We start from the raw sequence: 26,772 nt of genomic DNA on the forward strand, positions 1-26,772 counted from the left end.
CATTTGTGAGGGACCAGGCCTGCAAGGGAGGGCAGTTGAGAGGGACCAGGCTTGCAAGGGAGGGCAGTTGGAGGTGATCAACCCTGCAGGAGAGGGCAGTTAGGGGTGACCAGGCTGGCAGAGGAGGGAAGTTGGGGGCAAACAGGCTGGCAGGGGAGCAGTTAAGCATCAACCAGGCTGGCAGCGGAGTGGTTAGGGGGTGATCAGGCTGGCAGGCAGAAGCGGTTAGGGGCAATCAGGAAGGCAGGCAGGCAAGCAGTTGGGAGCCAGCAGTCCTGGATTGTGAGAGGGCAGTCGAACATCCCTCCAGGAGTCCCAGATTGGAGAGGGTACAGGCTGGGCTGAGGGACAACCCCCCGCCGTGCACGAATTCCGTGCACCGGGCTTCTAGTATTTTAATATTCATAGACACCTTCTCTGGCTGGGTAGAGGCGCACCCAACCAAGTATGAAACCGCCCAGACGGTCGCCAAGAAGCTACTGGAGGACATTCTACCCAGGTATGGTTTTCCAGCCATGATAGGATCAGACAATGGACCAGCTTTCATTTCACAGGTAATGCAAGCGGTAGCCAAGGTCATAGGGGCAGATTGGAAATTACATTGTGCCTATAGGCCCCAGAGCTCAGGGCAGGTAGAGAGAATGACTAGAACTCTAAAAGAGACCCTTACCAAATTAACCATGGAGACTGGCGGGGATTGGGTGGCTCTCCTTCCATATGCCCTGTACCGGGTGAGGAATTCCCCCTACACCCTGGGTCTTACTCCCTATGAGATCATGTTTGGCAGACCTCCCCCTATCATTCCTAACCTCAAGGCTGAACTCCTCGCTGAATTTGAAAATCAGGAAATATCTTTTCTCTTGAGAGGGCTCCAGAGGACGCACGAGGACATTTGGCCGCGCCTCCGCGCCATCTATGAGGCTGGCCCAACCCCGACGCCTCATCAGTCTGAATTGCGGGCGGACCTCCTGACTCTCTTTCCCAGAAAAATCTACCCCGAGCCATTCTGCAATTCTGCTAAGACTAGTAGCCCGTTTGCATGAAGATTCGTGCAATAGACCTTCATTCACCTGGCTGCCTGCACCAGTTTTCTGCCGGCACCAGGGACCCAGGCCTTGGCTGTGGCCACCGCCTTCTGCCTTTTTCAGGGTCGGGGCTTGGCCCCGGGTGGTGGCCTTGGGCTCCGCGGCACCCAACATCCTTGCTAAGGATGGCAGGAGCCGACCCCCAGTGGTTTCCTGCCATCCCTGCAAGCTGCCCACTGGTGCCCAAGGCCGGGAAAGCCTCCGCCCCAGGCTTTCCTGGCCTTGGGCTCGCGGCACCCAGCGTCCCTGCTACCGATCACAGGAGCCGACCCCCAGTGGTTTCCTGCGATCGGTGCAGGCTCCCCGCTGGTGCCCAAGGCCCGGAAAGCCTCGGCCCCTGGGACCCCCGGAGGGGCGGGAGGGGACGGGTCACACCCCCCAGGTGGCCGATCGACCCCTGGACCCCCGGGAGGGGCGGGAGGGGCAGGACCACACCCTCCCAGTTGGACAATCAACCCCGGGACCCCCGGGAGGGGCGGGAGGGGCCCGGACACGCTCCCCCGGGTGGCCTATAGACCACGGGACCCCCGGGAGGGGCGGGAGGGGCAGGGCCACGCCCCCCCAGGTGGACAATCAACCCCGGGACCCCTGGGAGGGGCGGGAGGGATGGGAGAGGCGGGAGGGGCCCGGACACGCCCCCCGAGGTGGCCGATCGCCCCAGGCACCCCCGGGAGCGGCGGCATAGGCCCGGCCACTAGGCACCGCCATCTTGATCTTCTCAACGGCGGATATGCCACCCGGAGTCCCGCCCCCAGCCTCCCGCCGGCCCAATCGTGGGTATAGCGGAGGTGCAGTCAATTTGCATGTTTCTCTATTATAAGGTAAGATAGGCCAAGGGATTGGGGACTCAAAACCATTAAGGACCACCTATTTCTACGTTTTCCCTGAGCCCTCGCGAACTCGGTCCTGGGAAAAGAACCCCTGTGGAGGTGCTGGAGACTATTTCTGTGCTTCCTGGTCATGCGTCTCAACTGGACACGTTGGTGGGAGGCCCCGAGAAAGGGTGACCTAATCTCCATTGGACGCCGTCTGCCCCACCTTGTCCCCGTGTTGGACGGGTCTACTGCAACCCCGTGAGCATTTCCTTCACGGAAGAGGAAAACAGGATACAGGATGGGACACCGGAAAGACTTGGGGACTCCGATTTTACCAGTGCAGAGAATTTGGAATGGTGTCTGCTACTGACCCTGGAATGTTGTTCACCCTCCGGGTCCAGAACACTCCCTTCGACCATCACACCCCTGTGGGAATAGGGCCCAACCGAATATTGGCTCCTCGGCTTCCTCAGCCTACCACACCCCGAGTGTTCACACCCGGAGAAACTTGGACCCCGGCATCTCAGCCCTTTACCCCACTTACACCTGCCACGGGGAACCTGACCTTGAGTTATACCTCACCATCTAAGGCAGACCCCCTTTGGGGCATAATCATAGGGGCATATTATATTCTAAACGCCTCTAGGCCCGACCTAACCGAGTCTTGCTGGCTCTGTCTAGACGCCAAACCACTGTACTATGAGGGCGTCGCAATTAAGGGCAATTACACGGCAGCCTCGACTGCCAACTCCTGCAGGTGGCAGCAAATGGCTGCAAGGCTGACCCTCCAGGCGGTGACAGGGCAGGGAACTTGTATAGGCAACGTCCCCTCTGAACAGACACATCTCTGTAACAAAACTCTGGCTACCCCTAGGGTGGCAGCATATCTTTTGCTCCCTGAGAATGCATGGTGGGCCTGTTCCAGTGGCCTCGCTTCTTGCGTCCACTCCTTAGTCCTTAATTCCCGAAAAGAGGGTTTCTGCATACTTGTGCAGTTAATCCCTAAGTTAACATACCACTCGGGAGAAGAAGTACTTAACAGAATAGACACCATTAACCCCCGATGTAAAAGGGAGCCTATTGCTGCCCTAACTGTGGCAGCTCTCTTGGGACTAGGACTAGCGGGAACCGGGAATGGAATATCCTCACTTGTCATACAAGACAAGAACTATGGAACCTTAAGAGCAGCCATTGACTTAGACATAGAAAGGATTGAAAAATCCATCACCCACTTGCAAGAATCCCTCACCTCCTTGTCTGAGGTAGTGCTCCAGAACAGGAGAGGATTAGACTTACTATTCATGCAGCAGGGGGGCTTATGTGCAGCCTTAGGGGAGGAATGTTGTTTTTATGTTGACCATTCAGGAGTTGTCAAAGAACCCATGGCTCTCATAAGAGAAGGATTGCAGAAGCGAAAGCTAGAAAGAGAGCGGTCTCTGTCATGGTATGAATCCTTGTTTAACTGGTCCCCATGGTTAACTACTCTTATTTCCGCCCTCATTGGACCCCTTACAATTCTCTTAATGTTGTTGACTTTCGGCCCTTGTATTATTAACAAACTAGTCCGTTTTGTCAAAGAACTCATAGGAGTAGTTCAATTAATGATCTTACAAGCCCAATACCGGCCTTTAGCAACGGAAGATGGGGTAGAGATGCAGCCTGTCTCATGATTGAGCCGGGTGTCCTAAGACAAGGGGGGAATGAAAGGGCAAAGCAAAACTGGCTATCCTCCATTTTGCGGAAGGACCCCCCCCCCTCCCCTGCTGGAAGTGGCCACAGGAGCACCAGGAATGTCCTAACTCCCCCAACCACTGCCTGAGTGGACCAATGAAGCTCCAGAGACGCAGCTAGGTCCTAATAAGGCATATCCACAGGATACTCCCTATACATCACTGTTGACCAATCAGGAAACAATGGGGGATGGCTCCAGCCTCAGAATGTACTGGTCACTACTGGTCACTTCCGGACTTTTGTGCTGTAAGACCCTGCTGAAAAACCCTGGCCTATTAAGGCGATCTCTGTAACCCACGTCACTTCCCTAAGTCCACCCAAATGTCCAACCCTTTATAACCCATCGCTCCCCTGGGGATCGCTCTCTGGCCCCACTGCTGCGTCAGGAGGAGGCTGGGAGCCAAAGAGTCTTTGTATAAAGACTCTTTGCTTTTGCATCGGAGAAAAGGCTCCCTGGTGGTTGATTATTGGGGACCCTGAACTCTGGGCATAACACAAGACCACCATGCAGGCCTGCCCTGAGCTTGTCAGGTTAGCATGTGGCCCCCTTCTTCCACAGCATTTTGGTAAGCCAGCTCACCTTTATCTTCGTCAGTATGCAAAACATTGGGTACTCGCCCTGGCCTGTGTTGCTCAGTGGTTAAAGCATCGACCTGAGCATGGGAGTCACCTATTGGATTCCTGGTCAAGAGCACATACCTGGGTTGTAAGTCCAATACCCGCCCCCAGTGGAGTGGAAGGGAGGCAACCCATGGATGTCTCTTTCACATTAGTGTTTTTCTGACTCCCCTACCCTCTTCCTTCCAGTCTCTAAAATCAATGGAAAAATATACCCTCATGCCTTGGGTGAGGTAAAAAGAAAACCTAAAGCCAAAAAACGATAAAAAGGTAGATACTCAAAGTTTAGCTCACTGATTTTCAACCAGTGACTTTTGCCTCCCCGAGGACGTCTGGCAATGTCTGAGACATTCACGAAGGTCAGAATTGGGGCGGAGGAGCTGCATTTAGTGGGCAGAGAGGCCAGGGATGCTGCGATCCACCCCGCGGTGCACAAGACTGCACCCCCTACCAAGAGTTTTCAGGCCCCAAATGGCAATCGTGCCGCGGTTAAGAAGTCCTGGGTTACCGAGTGACCCAGTAAAAGGCAAAAGAAGCAAAGCCCCGAGCTGGCGGAGCTCGCCGGGTGCCACGCCTGGGCTGTGATGGGACCGGGCGGCCGGGGGCTAGCCCGGTTGGGTCCGGCGCCCCAGGCCGCAAATAGATGGAGAGACAGCGTTAACATCCAGACCACGGGGGCCCTGGATGTCCCCCGAAGCGCCCGCCTCCTCCCCCGATCCTCGCTTTATCCCCTACCTGCTCCTAGAAGCAGACTTCGTAAGAAAGTAACCACTGAGCTCCCGCCTGCGGCCCAGTGGCCCTCGCAAGACTCGGAGGCTAAGCTCTCGCGATAAGTGGGCGGAGTTTCCGGCGGTTGTTGGCATAGACTTGAAAGTAACGCTCCGGACCCTGACTAGGCGGGTCTCCGGGAGAGACCTGACCGGCTGTGAGCAGCGGGCATCCTCGTTGTGCCTCGGCTTCCAGGGCCGCTGGTTTCACAGCGTCCTCGCTCCTGTCTCTACCCTCAGGCCACCGGTGAGAGTCGCTCTCGCGCCCGGTACACGACCCCACTCACCCTTGGTAACCCGAGGGGAGGAAGTGTGTTTATCTGCCATTTCCTAATTCTGAGTGGGCGGGAGACCGTTGAGGTGTAACCGTTCCTCTTGAATCCCAGGCACCTAGGTTGGGCTCGGAGGACAGGTGAAGCGGGGTGGGCGGGACCGGCTTGGTGGAAAGCCAACGCAGGAGGCCTAGCCTGGAGTGCACTTGAGGAGATGCAGCATCTTGTTTGTTGTCCTTAAAGCACCAACCCGGTGCGCAGGTGAGGAGAAGAAGCTTCGTGTTTGTTTTCGTGAAAGCGCCATCCTCACCACCGGGCTTCCGCGCTTTCCCGAAGGTTAGCCTTGGTTCTGTCCTCAGAAATCCTCGTCCCCTCTGCCTGCCCCGGTAACTGTAGGCATCTTCTCTTCCAGCTCACCATACCCCCCAAATATGACGTGTTGAGTCAAGACGAACTACGCAGAAAGCTGTACCAGACCTTCAAGGACCGAGGTATCCTGGACGCCCTCAAGGTATCCGCTTTAGGCATATCTGTTCCAGAACTTTCACAAGTGTAAGCTGTAACAGGCAGTCCACATTTAACCCCCGGTCTTGGTTTTTAAAAAAAAGATATGCAGATGGTATTGGTGAGTGCCGTCTTTACGTTTTGTAGAACTCGTTCCCCTGGAACAGTCGTCTCAAACGGTTTAGCGTTTGCCCGGTCTGAAAGTTCAAATAGATTTATTGACTGACATTCAGATAGGAGCGAGTAGCTTTATAAAATGAACACATTTTAGTAAGGTTAGACTTGTTTTATGAAGCTGGTTTGTAGGTTCTTGAATTAATACGTGGTTTGTAATGGTCATGTTTGAAGGATATTGAGACAATATAGAAAACATTAAGTGCTGCTTACAGTAGAATAGTTTGGAGAATGACAGCTTTTTTTCTTTAAAATATAATGAAAGTTCTGAAGATTTCACTTGGGCAGCACATACTTATTAGTGTGAATTAACAGCAAGGAGTAGGTTACCTTCAAATGTGTTTTCGTTACTATACACATTTCAGAAGCATATTTTACACTTATCATGGGAAATTAAAGAAAACTGAGTTTGATTTGTCTTTTCTTCTCCCTCCAGCATTGTTTTTGTAACTTAAAAAAGCATACTTTATGCTTATGTGAAAAATCCATAAAAACATAGAGGAGCAAAGTCTTTTCTGATTCAACTATTATTGGCATAATGGTGTGTGTGTGTGTATTCTTAGTTCAGTGTTATATAGTGAGCATTTTTCAGTGTCCATAAAAGTTCCTTGAAATCCGCCTTTTCAGTCGCCCATGTTTGGTTGTATCTTATGTAGCAGTCCCTGGTGAATATTTAATCTGGGCAGCAAATAATTTACTAATACACTTTACATTTAAAGTAACATCAAGGAATAGAATTAATTTAAACTTGTTTTCATTACTACATATACTTCAGAAGTATATCTGAAATATAAATGTTGAATAGGTTATAACCAGGTCTATGCATCCATAAATTGCATTTCTTATTTTTGCCTAGATTAAGTGGCATTACTTACATTCTTGTATGACTTTTTGTCCTGGAAAATAAAAGACCATAAGCATTTCTTCTTAAGGCTCTTTGGCAGAGCATGTATATTCTGCTCAGTTTAAATATCTTTTGTACTATAGGATTTTTGATGTATAAGTCCTGATCTGTACTGGTAGTTACATACTCTTGTTCCTTTCAATGGAAAATATATCCATAGAAGATAGAGGTATAGCAACTCTATTTGTTTCCTGCTTGTATAGTATTGATATGAATACATTGGATGTTATTTAGTATTGAACCCTATAGATACAGGCAACATACTCCTAAGCTCAGCTCAATTAGATATTTCCAGATTATATGCAAAGTAGATTAGGACAATATCCAGTAGTTCAGTTAATTTAGAGGTTTCCAAGTTATAACCTTGAAAAAAATTACCCACTTAGAACCTAAATTTTCTTATTTATAAAACTAGTGACCCGGTGCACAAATTCGTGTGTGTGTGGGGAGTGTTCCTCAGCATGGCCTGCACCCTCTCCAATCTGGGACCCCTCGAAGGATGTCCTACTGCTGGTTTACAGGGATCAGGCCTAAACTGGCAGTCGGACATCCCTCTCACAATCCGGGACTGCTGTCTCCAGCCGCTCACTTGCCTGCCTGATTGCCCCCTAACCACTCTGCCTGCCAGCCTGCTTGCCCCCAACTGCTCCCTGCTGCTGGCCTGCTCACCCCCAAATGCCCGCCCCTACCAGCCTGATCACCCCCAACTGCCCTCCCCTGCTGGCCTGGTTGCCCCTAACTGCTCTCCCCTGCAAGTCTGGTCCCCCCCAAACTGTCCTCCCCTTCTGGCATGGTTCCCCCCAACTGCCCTCCCCTGCAGGCCTGGTCCCCCCCAACTGTCCTCCAATGCAGGCCTGGGTCCCCCCAAAATGTCCTCCCTTGCAGGCCTGGTCCCTCCCAACTGCCATCCTCTGCTGGCATGGTCTCCCCCAACTGCCCTCCTCTGCTGTCCCAGTCACCCCTAACTGCCCTCCCCTGCTGGCCTGGTCCCCCCCAAACTGCCTTCCCCTGCAGGCCTGGGTCCCCCACAACTGTCCTCCCTTGCAGGCCTGGTCCCTCCCAACTGCCCTTGTCTGCAAGCCTTCTTGTTGCAGCCATCTTGTGTCCACATGGGGGCAGCAATCTTTGACCACATGGGGGCGGCCATCTGGTGTGTTGGAGTGGTGGTCAATTTGCATATTACTCTTTTATTAGATAGGACTAGCGTTCCTGTTGCAGGAAAAATCCTGCAATAGGGTTTCCTGCTGCACTCTACCCCGCCTTGCCTACTCTCCTCTCTTCTCCCCCGCCCCGCCTTCTCCACCAGCCAGCCTGCTTTTCCCTTCTCCCCCGGCCTTGCCTGGGCTCCTCCCTTCTCCCCTACCCCGCCTTCTCCGCCAGCCTGCTCACTCTCCTTCCTTCTCCCTGGGCCCCGTCTCTGCTCCTCCCTTCTCCCCTGGCCCCGCCTCCACTCCTCCCTTCTCCCCTGGCCCCGCCTGCGCTCCTTCCTTCACCCCCGCCCCGCCTTCTCCACCAGCCAGCCTGCTTTTCCCTTCTCCCCCGGCCCCGCCTCCGCTCCTCCCTTCTCCTCCCACCCGGTTTGCTTGCTTCTCCGCAGCTTTGTTCCCTTCAGCAGCTCTTGGCTTCTTTCTACGCTGTCTTGATATGCAAATTAGCCGCCATCTTGGTTGTGGTCATTTGCATACTCGCCCTGATTGGTTGGTGGGCGTGGCTTGGGCATAGCGAAGGTGCGGTCAATTTGCATATTTGTCTATTATTAGGTAGGATGTGGGAAAATTACTGTACTTGACAGTGTCTTGAGATGTAAATAATATATATGGAAGTGTAGTTTTTTTATAGATACAGGCTTATTGTAAGGAACTGGCTCACAAGATTGTGGGATCAGGAAATCCAAATTCTGCCAGTATGCTGGCAGCCCGGAGACCCAGGGAGGAGCTGTGGTTGAGTCCACAGGCAGTCTTCTGGCAGAATTCCTTCTTGTTCAAGGGAGGTCAGTATTTTTTCTGTTAAGGCCTTCAACTGATTGGATGAGGCCAACCCACATTATGGAGGGTAATCTGCTTTACTCAAAGTCCACTGATTGAAATGTTAATCTCATCCAAGAACACCTTCACAGAAATGTCTAGAATAACATTTAACTAAAGTATCCAGGCATGTAAACTTATCACAGCACATAACAGTGATTGTTATAACAATGGGTAAATGGGTAACATTGGCGAATCATGAATTCTGTGTCTGTTCTAAACACTTATATTGATTAACTTATTTAATTCTCATGATAACCTATGTGTAGGTATACATATATTACTTTCCCATCTTACAGATGAAGAGACAGAAGGTCAGAGAGGTTGCACAACTTTTTGGAGCTGGGATTTGAACCATTTTGGCCCAGAGCTTCCACCACCCACAGCAGGTATTCCCATACATCAGTACCTGACTGTCCTTCCACCACACTGAGGGCACTGCTCTCTTGACACCTAATGACACACTGGCAGTGCCATCAGACTTAGAAGCTGTCCCCCCACCCTCACTCCCACCCCCACCCCAACCCCCCACCAGAAAGACTGATTTGATTAAGTAACAGGTATTTTATTGGGTGACATCAGGGCAAGTCCCATGGCACCTCACAGTGTAGAGCCAGCAGAACCAGGAACATCTCCACCCCACCCACCCAGCCTCCTGACCTGGCGCCTTGTGGGAAACATTGCAGAACCCGTATCCTGCCAGGTGGCATCAGCAGTCACCCCTGACCACTGGCCCAGTGTGAGGTCATGGCACTTGGGCAATGGACACCCTACTCTGTGGGGAGCCCCTGATAGCTGTCCTTGGAGAGGGCCCAGCACTTTACGGCTCCATGAAAACTGTTCTCCAAAGTCACCCCTTAAAGATCTCTGGCCACTCAAAATCCAACCTAGTTGTGAGAGTCCACTGATTGGCTGCATCAAACAAAAAACAGGCCCCCTGAGGGCCGGTCCATGCAGAGCCACTCGCATGCAAAGGAAGAAGATTCTATGGGCAATCCCAGGTCCTGGCAGGACGGGGACCCAGGGTAGGCCTCAGGGGGCTGGGATAGTGGGAGCGACATCTACCTGGGCCTGTGCGACCACAGCCAGTGGGCACTGCGCTCCCGCTGGGAAACCAGGCCAACGCAGCTGAGGGTGGCCGTCCTGGAGGCAGGGCCCATCCAGTTTCCAAAATCCCAGCCCCAACAAGAAGGACCACCATGTCCTACATCTTGGCAGGTGGCCCCCCAGCATCACCACATGAAGACGGCCAGGAATCACATGGGCATGCAGGAGCCCTGGAGAAAGGCCCATGGGCATCTAAGGCTTAAGGTCAGGCACAGGTACCCACTGGCTCGTGTGGCTGGGCAAAGAGCTAGTGTGAAAGGAGGATGATCCAGACCAAAGAGGGCAAGGTCAGCTCCCTGGCACCCTGAAGACCACCCTGGTCACACCTGCAGCCCTGGAGACGCCAGGACCATGGCCCGGAGCCCCTGTGGGTAATGAGGTTGCCAAGGGGCTGAGAAATGCATCCTTTCCCCCAAGGGATCGGGAGCTGCCCCACTGTCATTCCCCAAGTCCCTAAACCAGGGGTGGGGAACCTTTTTTCTGCCAAGGGTCATTTGGATATTTATAACATCATTTGCGCCATACAAAATTATCAACTTAAAAATTAACCTGCTATATTTGGTCAAACATTTAATTAACTCACCCCTAATGCCTTGGCAGGGCCAGACCAAATGATCTTGTGGGCCTTGTATGGCCCTTGGGCCAGACGTTCCCCACCCCTGCTAAACCACTGGGCCACAGTGCAAAAGAAAGAGGAGAAAAAGATGGCGAGCCAGCTGGCACCAAGGTCACCCTCTGAGATATAATTCCTAGGATGGCCAATGGGATGAGGAGCAGCACATCTGTCCCTTCCCAGCAGGATCAAACCAGGGCTGGGCCCCTGACCCCGCGATGTGGGACAGACCAGGATACTGGCCCGTGAGGGGTTGGGGGCCAGTCCTTGCCTCTAGAAAAGGGTGCGCCGCCCGGGGAGCAGGGTGGAGGGGCTGGGTGGGCCCAGTGCACCGAGGTCAGTGACCTGGACAGACAGACTGGTGGATGGCAGAGGTGCTGAGTGGGCTCACTGCATGCACAAGTAGCGCCAAGTCCCCCAGAGGTTTGTGGGTCTTCTTGATGACCGGGGGAGATGTCCACCGCAGGATATAGTGGGCCCCCCTGGGCTTGTCATTGGTTCCAGAGGCTCAGACCTCCCCAAAGGGCTGCTGGCCCACTACCGAGCCAGGGGACTTGTCATGATGGGCTCCTTAGGGTCCTTGCTCTCCACAATGCAGGGCTCCACGAAGTAGCCCACAGAGTCGTCACACCTGCCGCTCTCCAGGACGGTGAGGCTGGGCAAGGAGCAGGCGTGATCCAGCCACTTCTTGATGCGACCAAAGGACTTTGCCTCAATCACTACATACAAGAAGGTCCCAAAATCTTGTGCAGGGTCGACCTTTTGTGCTCCAGGAGCTTCTTTTTGATTTGAGGCCACAGCGAGTGAGGCATGTAGAGGCGGGAGCAGACTGAGCACTTCTGGCCACTGTACTGAAGGCTGAGCGCAGGGTCCCACTCACCATGCTGTCCACGTCCGCTGAGTGGTGCACGAAGTGGAAGTTCTTCCCACCGCACTCTCTGGCCAGGCAAGGAAAGGTGTGAAAGTCATCCAGGTTCTGGGCTACCTGCTTCCACAGGTTTATAAAGGTGGGCACACTGCCTGTGAAGTTGATGCTGCACAGGTGCTCTGAGCTGGTAATAGTGTCCCCAAATGTGGGCCCGTCAGCTGGCACAAAACTGGACGATGATGGGGGGCAGACCAGCCTCCGGGAGGATGCGGTAGACGGCATAGCTGGCCATCGTGGCTGTGTCGCTGGGCTTCCAAAGGACCACATTGCCCATTAAGGCCGGTGTCCCCACCAGGTTGCCACTGATCAAAGTTAAAAGGGGAGATGGCCTCAAAGCCCTCCAGCCCCGGTACACCATGCTGTTGGTGCTGGGCGGCACACTGATGGGCTGCTCCCCCTGAAGCACCATAGCAAACTTGGCGTTGAATTGGAAGAAGTCGATCATCTCAGCCGCTGCATCGATCTCCACCTGGATTTCTGTCTTACTCTGTCCCACCATGGTCTTGGCAAGGGCCTCTGCCCTGCACGGCCCACTCAGCATGTCTACTGCCTTAGGGAAGATCTGGGCCCAGTCTGTGACGAGCTTCAGGTCCCACTCCTTCCTGGTGGCCCAGGCGGCCTCAATAGCTTTGTTGAGCAGGGCCTTGTCTGCATAGCAGAACTTGGCCACCTTGTGGCCATGGTTAAAGGGTGACACCTGGTACTGCACATCCGAGGTCCCCACCTCCTTGTCCCCCACTATGCACAGGATGGCTTCCGTCCGGCCCTTCAGGTCCTTGTTTAAGGCCTTTTGCAGTGCATCTCGCTCAGGGCTGCCCTTGGTGAACGCCAAGATGGGCTTGTTGGCCACCTTCAGGGAAGAGGCGTGTTTCCACTGAAGCCTGGCCCCACTCCAGGGGCGGGCCAGCAGGGCGCAGAGAAGCACGGGCAGCAGCGGCAGCATCTCCAGGTTGCAGCGTGTGAAAGTGCATTCTTTAAATATATATATTTATTGATTTCAGAGAGGAAGGGAGAGGGAGAGAGAGATAGAGACATGAATGATGAGAGAGAATCATTGATCAGCTGCCTCCTGCACACTCCCAACTGGGAATGGAACCCTGCAACCTGGGCATGGGCCCTTGACCAGAATCAAAATCTGTAGGCTGACACTATCCATTGAGCCAAACCAGCTAGGGATGGAAGTGCATCTTAATAAACTATTTTGGGGTTTACTGGTTTCTCTCTTGCATATGTTATTTTATTTTGGGAAACCCAGTTTTATTTTAATCCAGTAAACTGGTTTCTTCTGATATTTTCGTATTCTTCAGCAATCCATAGAGAGTTGAGGAAGCAACAGAATTTTCTCTTACACATGCTATCTGAATCAAAGGCTACTGAAATGAGCTCATAGGGAAGACAAGTTAGAGTCTACATGTCTTCTGACTAACCACCAATTCTCTTGGAAGTAGATGAAAGCAGGTTCTCTGGCCAGACATGGGCTGCTTACCGCATAGACTAAGACAAAGTGTGCAACAAAGTAGTTCTAACTTCTGGCCATGGATCTAGAACAGCTGTGGAAATAAAAGGAAAGATTCTAATTTGTGTGGCAAATCTGTGTATTTCCAGTGCAGCAAACCTGCTGAAAGTTTGTTCCCACTTGTGTTTTTTCTTTTTCTTTTTTGTCGTTAAGCTAGACACAACTGAGAAAGCAGCTCATTCACAAATTGATGCACCCTATATTGTGTGGAGAAATGCAGCCCACAACCATTTCAGTGGAGGGAGCACCCTCTTAATAGGCACTTCTAACTCTTTAGTGGCAGATCACTTACAAAGATGCGGCTATGAGTATTCACTTTCAGTTTTCCTTCCAGAAAGTGGCTTGACCGAAGAAAATGTAAAGTTTTCCTTCCTGTTTCTGAATTTCCTATTAATAGGCTTTTTTCCAGATGATTGTAAAGTGCTACATAATAGCTCAGTGCTCCTTGGCTAGCTTGGTCCCTTTCTCAGTCATCTTAAAAGTCATAGAGTTATTATATAATGCAGTTTGAAATCTCAGTGTTTTGTAAAATTGTGATGTATAGAATCATGAAATGTTTTGGAGGTAGAATTAATCCAAATTGAGCTAGAAATGTATGTTTCATGTAACCTACTAAGACTCACAACTGCCATTTATTTCGACTGTCATGAACTTGGCACTGGGCTAGTCACACTGCAGGTCTACCTGTGTCCCAGATGAGAAACCAGAGTCAGGAGAAAGGGGGTGATTTGCTTAAGGTCACAGGATTTCAAGATGGCAACACAGGGCAGTAAATCTGGATTTCTAAAATGTGCTCTTTAGGTAAGAGAAATAAGGAATACATTAATTTTTCAAAAAATCCTCAAATATTAAAACACATGTTACCACTTCTTTCATTATTTTAACTATATTCCTACACCATTGCCTTTGAACATATTATTTACATTTTATTATCTTAAAGGAAGATATAGCAAACTTTCCATATATTTTTTAAATAGGCTTAATATTTTAGAGGATCTTCATAGCAAAATTGAACAGAATGGGAAAGTTTCTATATGTCCCCTCCTCTCTCATGCACAGCCTCCCCCATGATCAACATTTTTTACAATCAATGAACCTACATTGTGGCATCATTGTCACCTAAAATCCATAGTTGACATTAGGGTGCATTCTTTGTGTTCCTATGTTTTAATTCTCTATCTTAGCTATAATTGTCCAAAAGTTTAATACTCAGAAGTTTTAAGAAGTCATGAACAGTGTTAGTATTTGAAAAACTTAAAATTTAAATATGCTGTACATATTCATTAGCAACCAAATTTTGTTTATCAACATTAGGAATTCTTTTTTGATCCATCAGTCTCTAAGTTTGTAATTACGTTTCACAATTTTGCTTATTGCCTGAGCAACAGTCAGTTATTAGAGCAGTAATTAACCTAGTACTTATACTTAAAGGTTTTTACTATTATAAAATGCCATACAGAATATTTTCTTTAAAGGAAAACTAATAGAAAATACATCAGTGTTCTCAGGATAGAGATAGTAAAGAATGCTTACTGTATATATTAAGAATAGCCACCCAAAATATTTGTTTAAACTATTTTCAGTATACTCTAGTCATTTCTTAGTTACAAAGACAATAAAAATTTAGTTCATTTACATTCTGAAGCAATATTATGTAAAAAACATTATTGCAATTGACTCTGGAATTCAGATAAGATCCTGAAATTCACCCAGGTTCATATATTTGAGTGTTTATCATCTGTAAGCTGTTAACCATTTCTGTTAGGCATATCATCTTTATTATGGCCTAATATCTTTATTGTGAAGTAGCTGGAGGTTTATGTCATTAAGAAAAGTATTTTATCCCTAGCCAGTGTGGCTCAGTTGGTTGAGTGTCGTCCCATGCACCAAAAAGTTGCCAGTTTGATTCATGTTTGGGCCCCATGCCCAGATTGCAGGCTCAGTCCCCAGTAGGGGGCTTGTAAGAGGCAGCCAATCCATGTTTTTCCTCACATTGATGTTTCTATCTCTCCCTCTTCCTTACCCTTTCTCTAAACCAGTATTTTAAAAAAACAATATACTTTATCTTTTGAACTCAACGTGTTTATTGTAATTTAATAGTATAAGAAGAGCTTTAATTTTACATTCTTAACATATACTTTTTATTTAATCTGAAGAATGATCCTTAGTCTTATATTAAGAAGCATTCTAATTTAAATGTTGATGTAAAATATGTCTACTTAATCTTTTTTTCTCCTCCTACAAGGTATTTATTTTGCAGGATCTATTACAATTTATTAAAATAAACCCTGAATCCAGTCTCTATAAGTCAATGGTAGGATTATTTAATTTTTATAACTTGCTTTGATTTTTTTATTTCACTGGAATATGGCAGAAAGGTAAAATATTTTCTTCAACAGATTTCAGGATTTGATAAAACAAAAAAGAGCTTTTATCTTTATAGAAATACTAGAGGCCCACTGCACGAATTAGTGCACCAGTGGAGTCCGTTGGCCTTGTCTGTGGGATGGAGCTGAAACTGGCTCTCTGACATCCCATGAGGGGCCCCAGATTGCGAGAGGGTGCAGGCCAGGCCAAGGACCCCACCAGTGCAAGATCGGGGCCAGGGAGGGACGCGGGAGATTGGCCAGCCGAGGAGGGTCTGCAGGAAGGCTTTAGGTCCTGTTTTGTCTCGCTTGGTCCCAATCAGCAAGCTAACTTACCGGTCAAAGCACCTGCCCCCTGGTGGTCAGTGCATGTCACAGTGAGCAGTTGAGTGGCCTTAGCATATCATTAGCATATTATGCTTTGATTGGTTGAATGGATGACTGGACACTTAGCATGTTAAGCTTTTATTATATAGGATAGGATGAGCCTGGAAGATCTTAACTGCCAGCACTTAGTTGTTCAAGAAAAGAAAATTCCACATTGAAAGAGCTCCCAAAGGCCAAAGTTGGGGTTATAAAAATAATCTATACTAATAAAAGGGTAACGTGCTAATTAGACCGGACATCTGGACAACCTTCCGGATGTCCTTCTGGACAAAGCCATGGTGGCGGGGCTGAGGCAGAGGCGGTTAGGGGCGACCAGGCAGCAGGGAAGAGCAGTTAGGGGGATCAGGCCAGCAGGGGAGATCAGTTAGGGGGGTCAGGCCAGCAGGGGAGAGCAGTTAGGAGGATCTAGGTCAGCAGGGGAGAGCAGTTAGGGCCATCAGGCTGTCAGGCAGAGACAGTTGGGAGATCAGGCCGGCAGGCAGGTGAGCGGTTAAGAGCCAGCGGTTCCAGATTGCGAGAGGGATGTCCAACTGCTGGTTTAGGTCCGATCCCTGGGGGCAGTTGGACATCCCCCAAGGGGTCCCAGTTTGGAGAGGGTGCAGGCTGGGTTGAGGGACACCCCCAACCCCGTGCACAAATTTTGTGCACCAGGCCTCTAGTGAGTTATATAATAATAAGTTATAATCCAAAGTATAAGGTAAATGTCCATGAATCCATACTCCTATAGATAAATGGTTGAATAAATAAACAAGACTAGACAAATTTTTCTTAGAGTGGTTTGTGTGGGAAGGCAGGGGAAAGTGGAGTTGTGGCACTAATAGGGGCCTGTAGAACCAAGGAATGATAGCAACACTAGAAAAACTGATGCTGGAGAACACATCTCCAAAGGTAACCTATTGTGGGATCTAAGGAATATTTCTGCCAATTGTTTATCTTTTCCATCAAGGCCACCAAGACATAGATGGCCTCAGCATTATAATACCCAAAAGGTGTTAAAAAGAACAGGCTGACTGGAAAATATCCAGAGCAAATAGATGGAGGAGACAAAAGGACTTTAAGGAAACAAGTATGAAAGAACACTTTGTACACTAGGGGAAGTAAAAAGTAGTCTATTTTAAAATCAACAAAAAAGTAGTCAACTTGGCTGATGCCAAAGCAGGAGTCCAAGAAAACTAAAATTGATACTCATGGTTTGGAAAAAATTTCCAATTCGTGGGTATGAAGTGAAACAAAAGTAGAAATTTCTGGCCATATTTTCTAATCTCACTTTCTGCTGATAACTACAATGACGAGTTTCCTGTTTATCTTACCAGAATTTAGTTTACAAACCTAAAGTCTTTGTCTATGAAATGAAAACTCACATTCACAAATGAGGTCATGTTATAGATAACTGTTTTCAATTTGCTTTCTTTAGCCACCATTATAGCTATCTATACTAATAAATCTATACTAACAAAATGGTAATATTCTAATTAGACTGGACGTCTTCTGGACGTCCTTCTGGACAATGCCACGGTGGCGGGGGCCGAGGCAGAGGTGGTTAGGGGCGATCAGGTCGGCAGGGGAGAGCAGTTAGGGGCAATCAGGCAGGAAGGCGAGCGGTTAGGTGCCCGCGGTCCTGGATTGTGAGAGAGATGTCCGACTGCCAGTTTCACTCTGACCCCAGCAGTCAGACATCCCCTGAGGGGTCCCGGATTGGAGAGGGTTTAGGCCAGGCTGAGGGACACCCCTGCACCCCATGCACAAATTTTGTGCACCGGAGCTCTAGTAGCTATATATTTAAACTAATTATTTGTAAAGAACATAGTTAATTAACCACCTATTGATTGAGGTTTTGTTGTTTTATTGTGTGGGTTTTGCCATTAGAAGCAGTGTGCAATGTACACCCTTTGTGTCTCTGTGGAAGTGTAGCTGTGTGAATTCCTAGAGGTGAGAAGACTATGTTAAAGGACTCATGCCTTTTTGAATACACATACATTAACAAATTTCCCCCATGAGTGATTGAGCCTGCCAACTTCCCCGCTCCTTTACCAGCACGTCAAGTATGGTCAGAGTTTTAATTTTAGCAATCTTATTGGGAAAATAGGACCTCTTTGTTTTAGTATTAATTTGCATTTTCTTAGGATTTTGTTTTTTGATATTCAGTTTTCTTACTGATTTGTAAGCGCTCTTTGATATTATGAAAATTAGCTTTCTCCATATTATAGCAAATATTTGTCTTTTGACTTTATTTCATGCCATATATAAGTTTTTAATTTTTATGTTATTAAATATTTCTCTTTATCACTTGTAGATTTTTGTGTAATGTTTGGGAAGGACTTCCCTCAGAAATTATTCATAAAAGATACATAATGTAAAACAGGATAATGTTATAAGTCCAAAATTTATAAAGTGATTGAGCAATGGTTTAATGAAAGAAAATTGTGAGACAAAACTATGTACATTGTGTTTTTTAGGTTTTCTCGTGGAGTTTCTAAAAGAGATGGCAGAATATCATCACGCTAAAGAGACTTGTGAGATGGACACTCAGACAAGTCCGATGTTTCCTAGCAAAGACTCTCTTGGTAATTGCAGGCTTTTTTCATGATTTCAGGTTTCTATTTTCTTTTTGAATGAAGAAAAATACCTGCTTTCCTATGTTGTGTGTGTTCCTAAACTGTGTGCAGGTGGGGTGCTCATTTCCTCTTGTGTCATTGTGTCAGCACAGTCCTATCTTTAGTGCTGCCCCTCCCTCCATGATCACCAGGGGGATGCATAGGCCCATGTCCTTGTTTGTTGGGTCGAACCACTCAACTGGGAGGCTCTTCCCGGTGTCTCACCTAACTTTTCTTATAGCCGTTAATCTGAGAAGATCCTAGACTATTTGCGTTGCGGAAAACTAGGAAAGTCAGTGGCCCATCACTTCATTTTATAGTTCAGAAACCAAGGTCACCAGATGAAGGAAAAGCAATACTGGAGTCCAAGTTTTCTGGTCCATGATCCAGATCCTTTTCCATGGTACAGCCTTTCTATATACAGTACCATTCTGCCTTTAGTTGTATGCTCAGAAGGAAAACAGCTGGCTAAAATGCTGTGATTAATCCTGCTCCTCCTTACTCATAAAAAGCAATAACTTTTAGACAATTCAAATATCTTTTTAAAAAAATATATATTTTATTGATTTTTTTTACAGAGAGGAAGGGAGAGGGATAGAGAGCTAGAAACATCGATGAGAGAGAAACATCGATCAGCTGCCTCCTGCACACTCCCTACTGGGTATGTGCTTGCAACTAAGGTACATGCCCTTGACTGGAATCAAACCTGGGACCCCTGAGTCCACAGGCCAACGCTCTATCCACTGAGCCAAACCGGTTAGGGAAAATTCAAATATCTTAATCTCCTTCTGCCAGCCTTCTTTTTTTTCCTGTGCATACTTTTTGGTGGGCATTGGTATTCACATGGTTGAGAATGCACTTTCGGTGTGGAGTGCAATCTCTTAACGTTTGATTCTGATCCACATTTGGTTTGAGGGTTGCAAGTCTGTGAGACTGCTGCGAGTCTGTGAGCACTGGAATGAGAAAATCAGCAGACCTGGCTTTCGTCCCACTTATGCCATTATGTAGTTGTTTATCCCTCTGGGAGTCACCTACACTGTATGGGCACCTGTGTCCTCTGTAAAATGGAAGACTTGAAATTCATGATCTTTGATTCATTTTAAGATCAGTGTTTTGAACATGTGTTTTGACTCAGCTTTCACCAAAGAACATAAAAGAGACTGGAAAGAGATGCCATTGTTTTCTGACCTAAGTTTTGCTTTCTTTCCCCCTGACTTTTATGATAGAAATTTACCAACATTTAAAAAAGTTGAAAGTTTTACAATGCACCATTAAATTTGTATTATGCCTGCTTGATCACTTTCTGTTCATCCAGTAATGTGTCTTAATTTTTTGAATTATTTCAGAGTAAACTGCAGACCCCCCTACCCATATCCCTGTACTCTTTGCTTTTGAACACACCTCTTGCTCCCTGACCTTATTAATGTTTGTGTTTTTTTTAATAGCTGAGAAACTTCAACAGATTGATGATCAGTTTTCAGGTGCTTACCCTCAGCATCCAACATTAGGATCTTTAGAAATAAAGTTAAATGAATATAAGAGAGAACTAGAACAGCAGCTTCAGGCCGAAATGCATGAAAGGGTAAGTTTATCTTGTTGCTGTTAACAAAGGTGATATTTTTGTTTATCTTTTCATCCTTAATCTTAGGTATGTAGGAAAATATCTAGAATCTTTATTAATAAAGTAGAGGTCCAGTACACGAAATCCCCCCATGCACGGGTAGAGTCCCTAGTGGCTACCGGCTGGTGGGGTCTCCCTTCCCCTGGCCACCTGCTGCCGGGATAGGGCCGGCCTGGGGGAGGAGCTGCAGGTGGTTAGCCAGCCAGCCGGCCCCACCCCTGTTCGAACTCCTGGTTGAGGGGACAATTTGCATATATGGCTTTTATTTTATAGTTAATGTGATACATACTGTTGTGCATGTTATTATTTTTCTTTCCACTTGCTTTTGTTTCTTTATGCCTTTTGAATGAATCTTACAGGAACAGTTAATGAGATGAAATTAAAGATGAATTAAACTATAAATATAGGGTGTCCCAAAAATATATAAACACACCTTGAATCATTATAAAGGCAGTGTTTATTAAAACAACATTTTATTTTCACAATTGAGATGTCAGCTGTTACAGTATATATACATTTTGGGGGGATATCCTGTATAATTAATGAATATTAAACCTAAAACATGGAGAATTCATTACTAATTGTTTAGTATTGTTATTTACAATGACTTGTAGTCAATTGGCAGTTGAAACATTTTAAAAATACTGAAGTAGTAAAAATTAAAATGGAAGAGAAAGAAAAGTCTGAGAAGGAATTAGCAGTTTTGGAATGATGTTGAGAGAGCTTGTCAAAATCTGAAGCCTTCCTTTCTTGGAAAAAGATGTTCCTTGAGAGAATTCAAAAGTATCAGGAAGCAATATTTTAAAATCATATACTGATGGCTCCTTCCTGCAGCGGTTAGTAGATTGGCTAAAAGTTTAAGAGTGAGGTGGGACATTTGTTGGAACAATTGAGGACTTAGAGGACCAGTAGGGACTGCGGTCAAGAGTACACCTGGAAGAATCAGCTTTGAAAAGAATACTCAGACTTCTTTTTCCGAAACTACTGGAAGGAAGAGTGAAAGTTGAATGTCCGAGTCAGGAGCATGAGACACTCTCATTAAAATTGCGCCAGATGTGAGGATTAGATAGTGAGTGACTTTGAGGAGAGGACCAGAGGTATGAAATGGCTGCTGTGGGGGCAAGAAGGAGCAGAGCAGCTCTCTGAAGCTGATAGGATTGCTCGATCTGTTTTGAGCGTCCTGCTGAAGTGGGCAACCTGGAATTGAAGTAGACCAAACCAGGTGCGTGTAGGTCAAGCATGTCAAACTCAAAGGCTAACACGAGCCAAATAAAAAAGGTTTAAGTTTATGTGGGCTGCAAAAAAAAAGCTTCAATTTTTGTAGAAAGGTAGGTTTATTTTAATAGAGATATGCCAAATACAAAGGGCCGAAATAAATGAGTAATCATTACAAAAAAGATAGAACATTTTAATAAAAATTAGTATTTTTCCTTGAACATTAACTTACCAGACAATAACTGCACAAATTAATAAGCACAACGCAAATAAACTTTTCTTCTCATTCTCTGAAAGTGAGATATTTCCTGTTACGCACACCAAACAAGTCAGTACAAGTCTAATGATGTGGCCATTGGCTGCTAAAATATTCTCTGTATTAATGGAGAGAAGTGGTGCGCATGTGCGTAAGGCATGTAAGGGAAATGAATGCAACACGATGATAGTAATCAGTCATTAGTGAACCTAGTTCATTATTAATAACTAGAGGCCTGTTGCAGGAAGATTCCTGCAATAGGGCTTCCTGTTGCGGCCTCCGCCACCCTGCCTGCTTCCCTCCCTTCGCCGCCGCCCAGCTTGCTTGCTTCTCCGCGGCTTCACTCCCTTCTGCAGCGCTTGGCTTCCTTCTACGCTGTCTTCAGTCTTCGCTCTGCACCTGGATATGCAAATTAACTGCCAACTTGGTTGAGCTAATTTGCATGCTTGCTCCTGATTGGCTGGCGGGCATGGCTTGTGGGTGTAGTGGAGGTACAGTCAATTTGCATGTTTCTCTTTTATTAGATAGGATTATGTTTAACAGGTTATTGTAAAAATTAACCCTATCAGACCTAAGGCTCTGAACCTAACTGTCCCCTATACCTGGGCTCCTGAGCATTAAAGAGAAAAAATCAACATGATATAGAAAAATGTTAGTTACATGCAAATAAGTGGTTAAATAGGTCTAGGCAAAGTACCAAAAATTAGGTATAGCGGCAGATTCGAAAATTACCGAAAAATCAGTACAGCGGTCTGATAGGGTTACGTCATGGAATTTTTATTAAAATGTTAATTACATACCATTATATTGGCTGGGCCACAAAAATATTCTTTGTTGGCCACATGCAGCCTGTGGGCTGTGAGTTTGACATGCTTGTTGTAGGTGATTGTTCTGTTGAAGCTCTTGGGAGGATTTGGAAGGTCAGTGAGGGCAGAAATATGGTAGTTGGGGAGTAGAGCTTTATAGAGCTGAATTTATTTGATTTGAGAAAGGCAGCCTGTTAAGTTGAAGACATTGGGGTTCAGCATAATGGTGAACCAGAGCAGAGTGTAGATGGCTAATAATCCAGGGGAGAAGGGAGAGCTATGTGGCAATCGCAGACATCAGGGAGTAGGTCTGGGGATACTGACATATGGAAGAATAAGGGGTGGACCAAGAGAACAGAGTTGCAGGTTAGGGTTCTAGGTGAAGTTGGAAACCAAATGCAATGTGCTTCCACCCGAGCAAAGGCAAAGTTCTCTGGAGTAGAGGGGTCCGGGGCTGTAAGCATCATCCATGTGGCCCTTTGATCTTGGCACCTAGGAAAGTGACTGGACAGGATGTGGAGAGGTTGAGGAATGGCGGGGAGTGTGCATCAGCAAAAGGGATTGGATCATTTCTTTAGGAAAAACAGTTCCTTTCCCAAGGGGTGTCAAACCAAGGGATTGGGGTCATGGTTTCCTATGTGCAGCCAGAACTACTGATACCAGGAGATGGTCGAGTAAAAGGTTTCCTCCCAGTGTCAACCTTCCTTGGAGCTTCTCAGTAAGAACCAGTTATTAATGGTGATTGCATCCCCTCTACGATTTTGTGTAGCATTTCTGGGAATTGGGTTTATTTTAGCTATAAAAATAAACGGAAGCACTGATTTTTGAGATGATGGTTGTGTTCAGACTAGCACTTTTAACTTCAAAATAAGTGACTGACTAGATCAGATCAACCAGTTAGCAGCCTGTCTCCATTTAGTGGGATTCTCTGAAGGCTCTAGAGAAGCTTGGCATTGTCATAAAGGGCACCATACCTTTACTCTGCCACCTGACTGTCCATCCCCTTTTTTTTCGATAAAACTGTCCTGTCCTTCAAACTCCAGCTTAAATGTTGCCTCCTGGTGACACCTTCCCTGACTCCCATTGATGGACTCATTTAGGTGTCATTTCTGCCATGGAGACTGGACTCTGGTTGAGAAACCATCACATTGTAGTATGATTGTTTCTCTCTCCCTTAATCATCACATAGTAGTATGATTGTTTCTCCCTTAGTAAATCGTGAATCTTTTAAAAGATGGGGATTATAACTGTTCATCTTTTCATATCCAGCTCCCAGTTTGCTTTCTGACATGATATTCAGTAAATCCTTGCTCAGTGAACACGCAAATGGATGTGTGATCTATTTTTCACAGTGTCATACCAGCTTGTTCGTTCTGAGTCAGAACTGCCCATGAATTGAAACTTTCAGACTGAACCATGGGGATTATACTTTGTTAAGTTTTATCTCATTTTGTTTTGATTTTTTTTTTCTGGAGAACTTATCAAAATGTTAAGGAAGTGTCTGAGGATATTCTACTTAATGCTAATTAAGTAGAATAATTACACAAGGAATATTAGGGTAATATAGTTTAACAGTCATTGGGTTAGGGAGTAAATTCTTGTGTAACTGGAATAGGCAAAATGCATATCTTGAGGTGGAATATCTTAAAAGTGAAATTATTCCTCTAAATGTGTGCACTTTGTTCTCTGGAATATAGGAAGCAGTCTATTAGTACAAATCTGTTTTATATTCTTCACCTTGCTTGCTACAAATTAATGCTTTCTTCTACAGATGGAAACAAAAGAAATTTATGCTCAAAGGCAGCTTCTACTAAAAGATATCGATTTCCTAAGAGGCAGAGAAGCGGAGCTGAAGCAAAGAATTGAAGCTTTTTTTTTGTAAGTAATGTTTTCATTTTGACTACTCAAAGTCTGTGAGTTTAAAACAAACTAAATACATCTAATTATTCTAATGCTAATTGCCAGGTAGAGTTCTTGGTTGTAAAGGTGCCATCACCTGGTTTTAAACAAAGACTAGGATTTTGCTTTGGGAATATTAGATATTGGGATTGTGCCGCACCAGCACAGCCAAGGGTTCCGCGAGCCCGAGGGAGGGCTGGTGAAGGATGAAGAAAAAGACAGACAAAGAGAATAAGCTGGGTCTAGATGGATCTTCTGTGCCTGGCTGAGGCCACAGAACAGATCCAGAATGCAAAGCTGATGTTTTATTTATAGTCAGGGGTAAACAAGGTAATTTACAATGTTCTTGTAAGTTTCACTTGTTTTGGCAGCACTTTCTCCACCTCCCACAGCCCATTAGCTACACAGGAAAGATCTAGGGAGCAGTCACAAGATCAAGCTTAATTATGCTTAGAGGGCTGTGCCCTCCAAGCTGGGACTTGTTTTTGACTTTGCCAGTAGGTCAGTCTGAGGCTTAACCCTATAACCAACCTCTCCCTACAGGGATGAAAAGCAGTGAGACACCATCATCAGGCTATAGTAAAAACAGACCAGTACTTTGAAGAAGCTAACAACTCTAACAAATTATGTTGCACACTTACGTTCAGTCAGTGAGATCTAACGGTTCCATGTGCATGTAGTGTAATACCCCCAAAAGGAGACCCTTACTCTGTCCCCCGAATCGACGGCAACCCCAATCAACCACAGGAGGCGTCACTTGATGCAAACAGCAAGAGGCTTTATTCCAGCATGCTGGGGCTCAACTCGTGACTCACGCAGGAGCAGAGGAGTTGAACAGCCCAGTGGGAAATTTTACAAGCTTATATAGGCAAAAATTACACGTTGGGAGGGGTCACACACGGGAGGGAGCAGAAGGGGACCAAAAGCTGCCGGGAAATTCCAAAGGGGAGCTGTTAGTTACATATTTTATGATAGGGCAACAACAATCCCATCTGGTAATTTCATATTCTATGTTTCTCTTTTTGTCTGAACAACATAACACTGCTCTGTTTATTCTTTGCTCGAAGACACACAGCTTTAATGGTCTTGTTCCCATCACTGGGAGAGGGACCTTGAGGAGCTGAGATAAAATACACGCTCAGCTTTACCAGCACAGGGGGAGAGACCTTGGGGGGGGAGTTGAGATAAAACAGCTTTTAAAAAAACTCTTTATTATTCTTTCATTCCCCCATTTGCTTTTTGGTAAGTTCTAATCATGGAACTTTTGTCTCTATATATCCTTCTCCGAGGCTGTCTCCTTGGCGGAGGGACTGGTAGTGCTGCCTGAGCATTAGTACCTGCACAGCATTTATTTTCTCCCTGATGAAGGTGACTAGGCGATTTAAGAATCGGTTGTATTAATTTTTAAACTATCCTATTGTCTAAGCAAGCAAGTGTGTACAGAAGACAGAATAGCAGGGTTAAAATTCAAACAGTAGTTTTTACCTAAGTGTGGTTGCTACCATATTTCAGTACCACAGTCCCCATCAGTACTGTCCTCACTGAAGTCTACTTCCCCTCCTGCAGGTGTCGAGTCTCCTCCTGGCTTGTGTGGAGCCCAGGCTAGGGATCTCACGGGTGAGGCTGCTGGTTGCCAGGATCCAGGCCGTTTCCTGGTGCAGGAGCTGGGAGTGGTGTAGCTAGATCTGGGTGCCGTACACTTCAACAGCCATGGGCATGCTCAGGATAACAGTGTAGCATCCCTTTCAGGTTGGGGTGAGTCCTTGGGCAGTGAACTTCGTTACCCACACCGAGTCCCCGGGCTGGAAGGGATGTACAGGGTCCGCGGTGGGCACTGGCAGTGCATCTCCAACAAGCTTATGGGTGGCTCTCTGGGTATAGAGCCTGTAAGGACTTAAGGAAGGGAATGGTTATGAATTCCAGCTTTCAGTTTCTCTCTGACTCTGGGAAAGATGGGGGAAGGTCTACTATACATGATCACAAACGAAGGGGGAACCCCTTCTGGTAGGGGGGTACACTTGGCCCATAAGATAGCGAAGGGCAGGAGGTTGGTTCAGTTAAATTTAGTTAAAGTACTTTTAGAGTCCTGCTCACGCCTGTCTAGATTCTGGGCCTAAGGTTTGAGCTATACCTAGAAATACCTTGGCTACAAAGGCGGGGCTGTTATCTGATCCTATGACTATTGGCAGCCCTAAGCTAGGTATAATCTGGAGTAATTTCTTGACAACTATAGAGGCAGTTTCTGTCCTAATGGGGTATGCTTTAACCCAACCCGAGAAGGTGTCTATGAGAGCTAGCAGATACTTACACCCTGACGCTGGTGGCTTAATCTCTGTGAAATCTACCTCCCAATGCTTTCCTGGGGAATTTTCGTGGGGCCTGAATTCTCAGGGGGACCTTCTTACCTTGCTTAGCATTTACCTGTGCACAGATACTACTTCTAGTGACTATGCCTTTAATTACCTTATCTAAGCTTGGTAGTACCTGCCTCGCAGAAGTTCAGAAGTCTTGGTGATGCCAAGTGGGTAGCCTGGTGTAACTGGGCAACTCACGTCCGACCTAGAGCCTCT

At 46.7% G+C, this 26,772-nt stretch overlaps 1 protein-coding gene and 1 pseudogene across 2 annotated transcripts in view; one reads left to right on the top strand and one right to left on the bottom strand.

The window, feature by feature from the left end:
* Nucleotides 1-4,933: 4,933 nt before the first annotated feature.
* The window catches only part of LOC307096501 (centriole and centriolar satellite protein OFD1-like), a gene marked incomplete at both ends in the record, with an annotated part of 74,162 nt that continues 52,323 nt past the window's right edge, over nt 4,934-26,772 (top strand). Inside the window, 12 exon segments of the mRNA XM_079766165.1 lie at nt 4,934-5,005; nt 5,701-5,799; nt 13,216-13,303; nt 13,306-13,415; nt 15,304-15,372; nt 15,458-15,488; nt 18,268-18,375; nt 19,851-19,987; nt 20,652-20,725; nt 20,727-20,752; nt 20,755-20,819; nt 24,075-24,181. Coding sequence (XP_079622291.1) covers nt 4,934-5,005; nt 5,701-5,799; nt 13,216-13,303; nt 13,306-13,415; nt 15,304-15,372; nt 15,458-15,488; nt 18,268-18,375; nt 19,851-19,987; nt 20,652-20,725; nt 20,727-20,752; nt 20,755-20,819; nt 24,075-24,181 — 986 coding nt within the window.
* Nucleotides 11,002-12,485, bottom strand: LOC307096441 (delta-1-pyrroline-5-carboxylate dehydrogenase, mitochondrial-like; annotated as a pseudogene). Its single transcript has one exon. The product of its transcript is annotated as a delta-1-pyrroline-5-carboxylate dehydrogenase, mitochondrial-like (transcript).

The sequence above is a fragment of the Cnephaeus nilssonii genome, assembly GCF_951640355.1.
Source record: "Cnephaeus nilssonii genome assembly, chromosome: Y".
Classification (NCBI taxonomy): Eukaryota; Metazoa; Chordata; class Mammalia; order Chiroptera; family Vespertilionidae; genus Cnephaeus; species Cnephaeus nilssonii.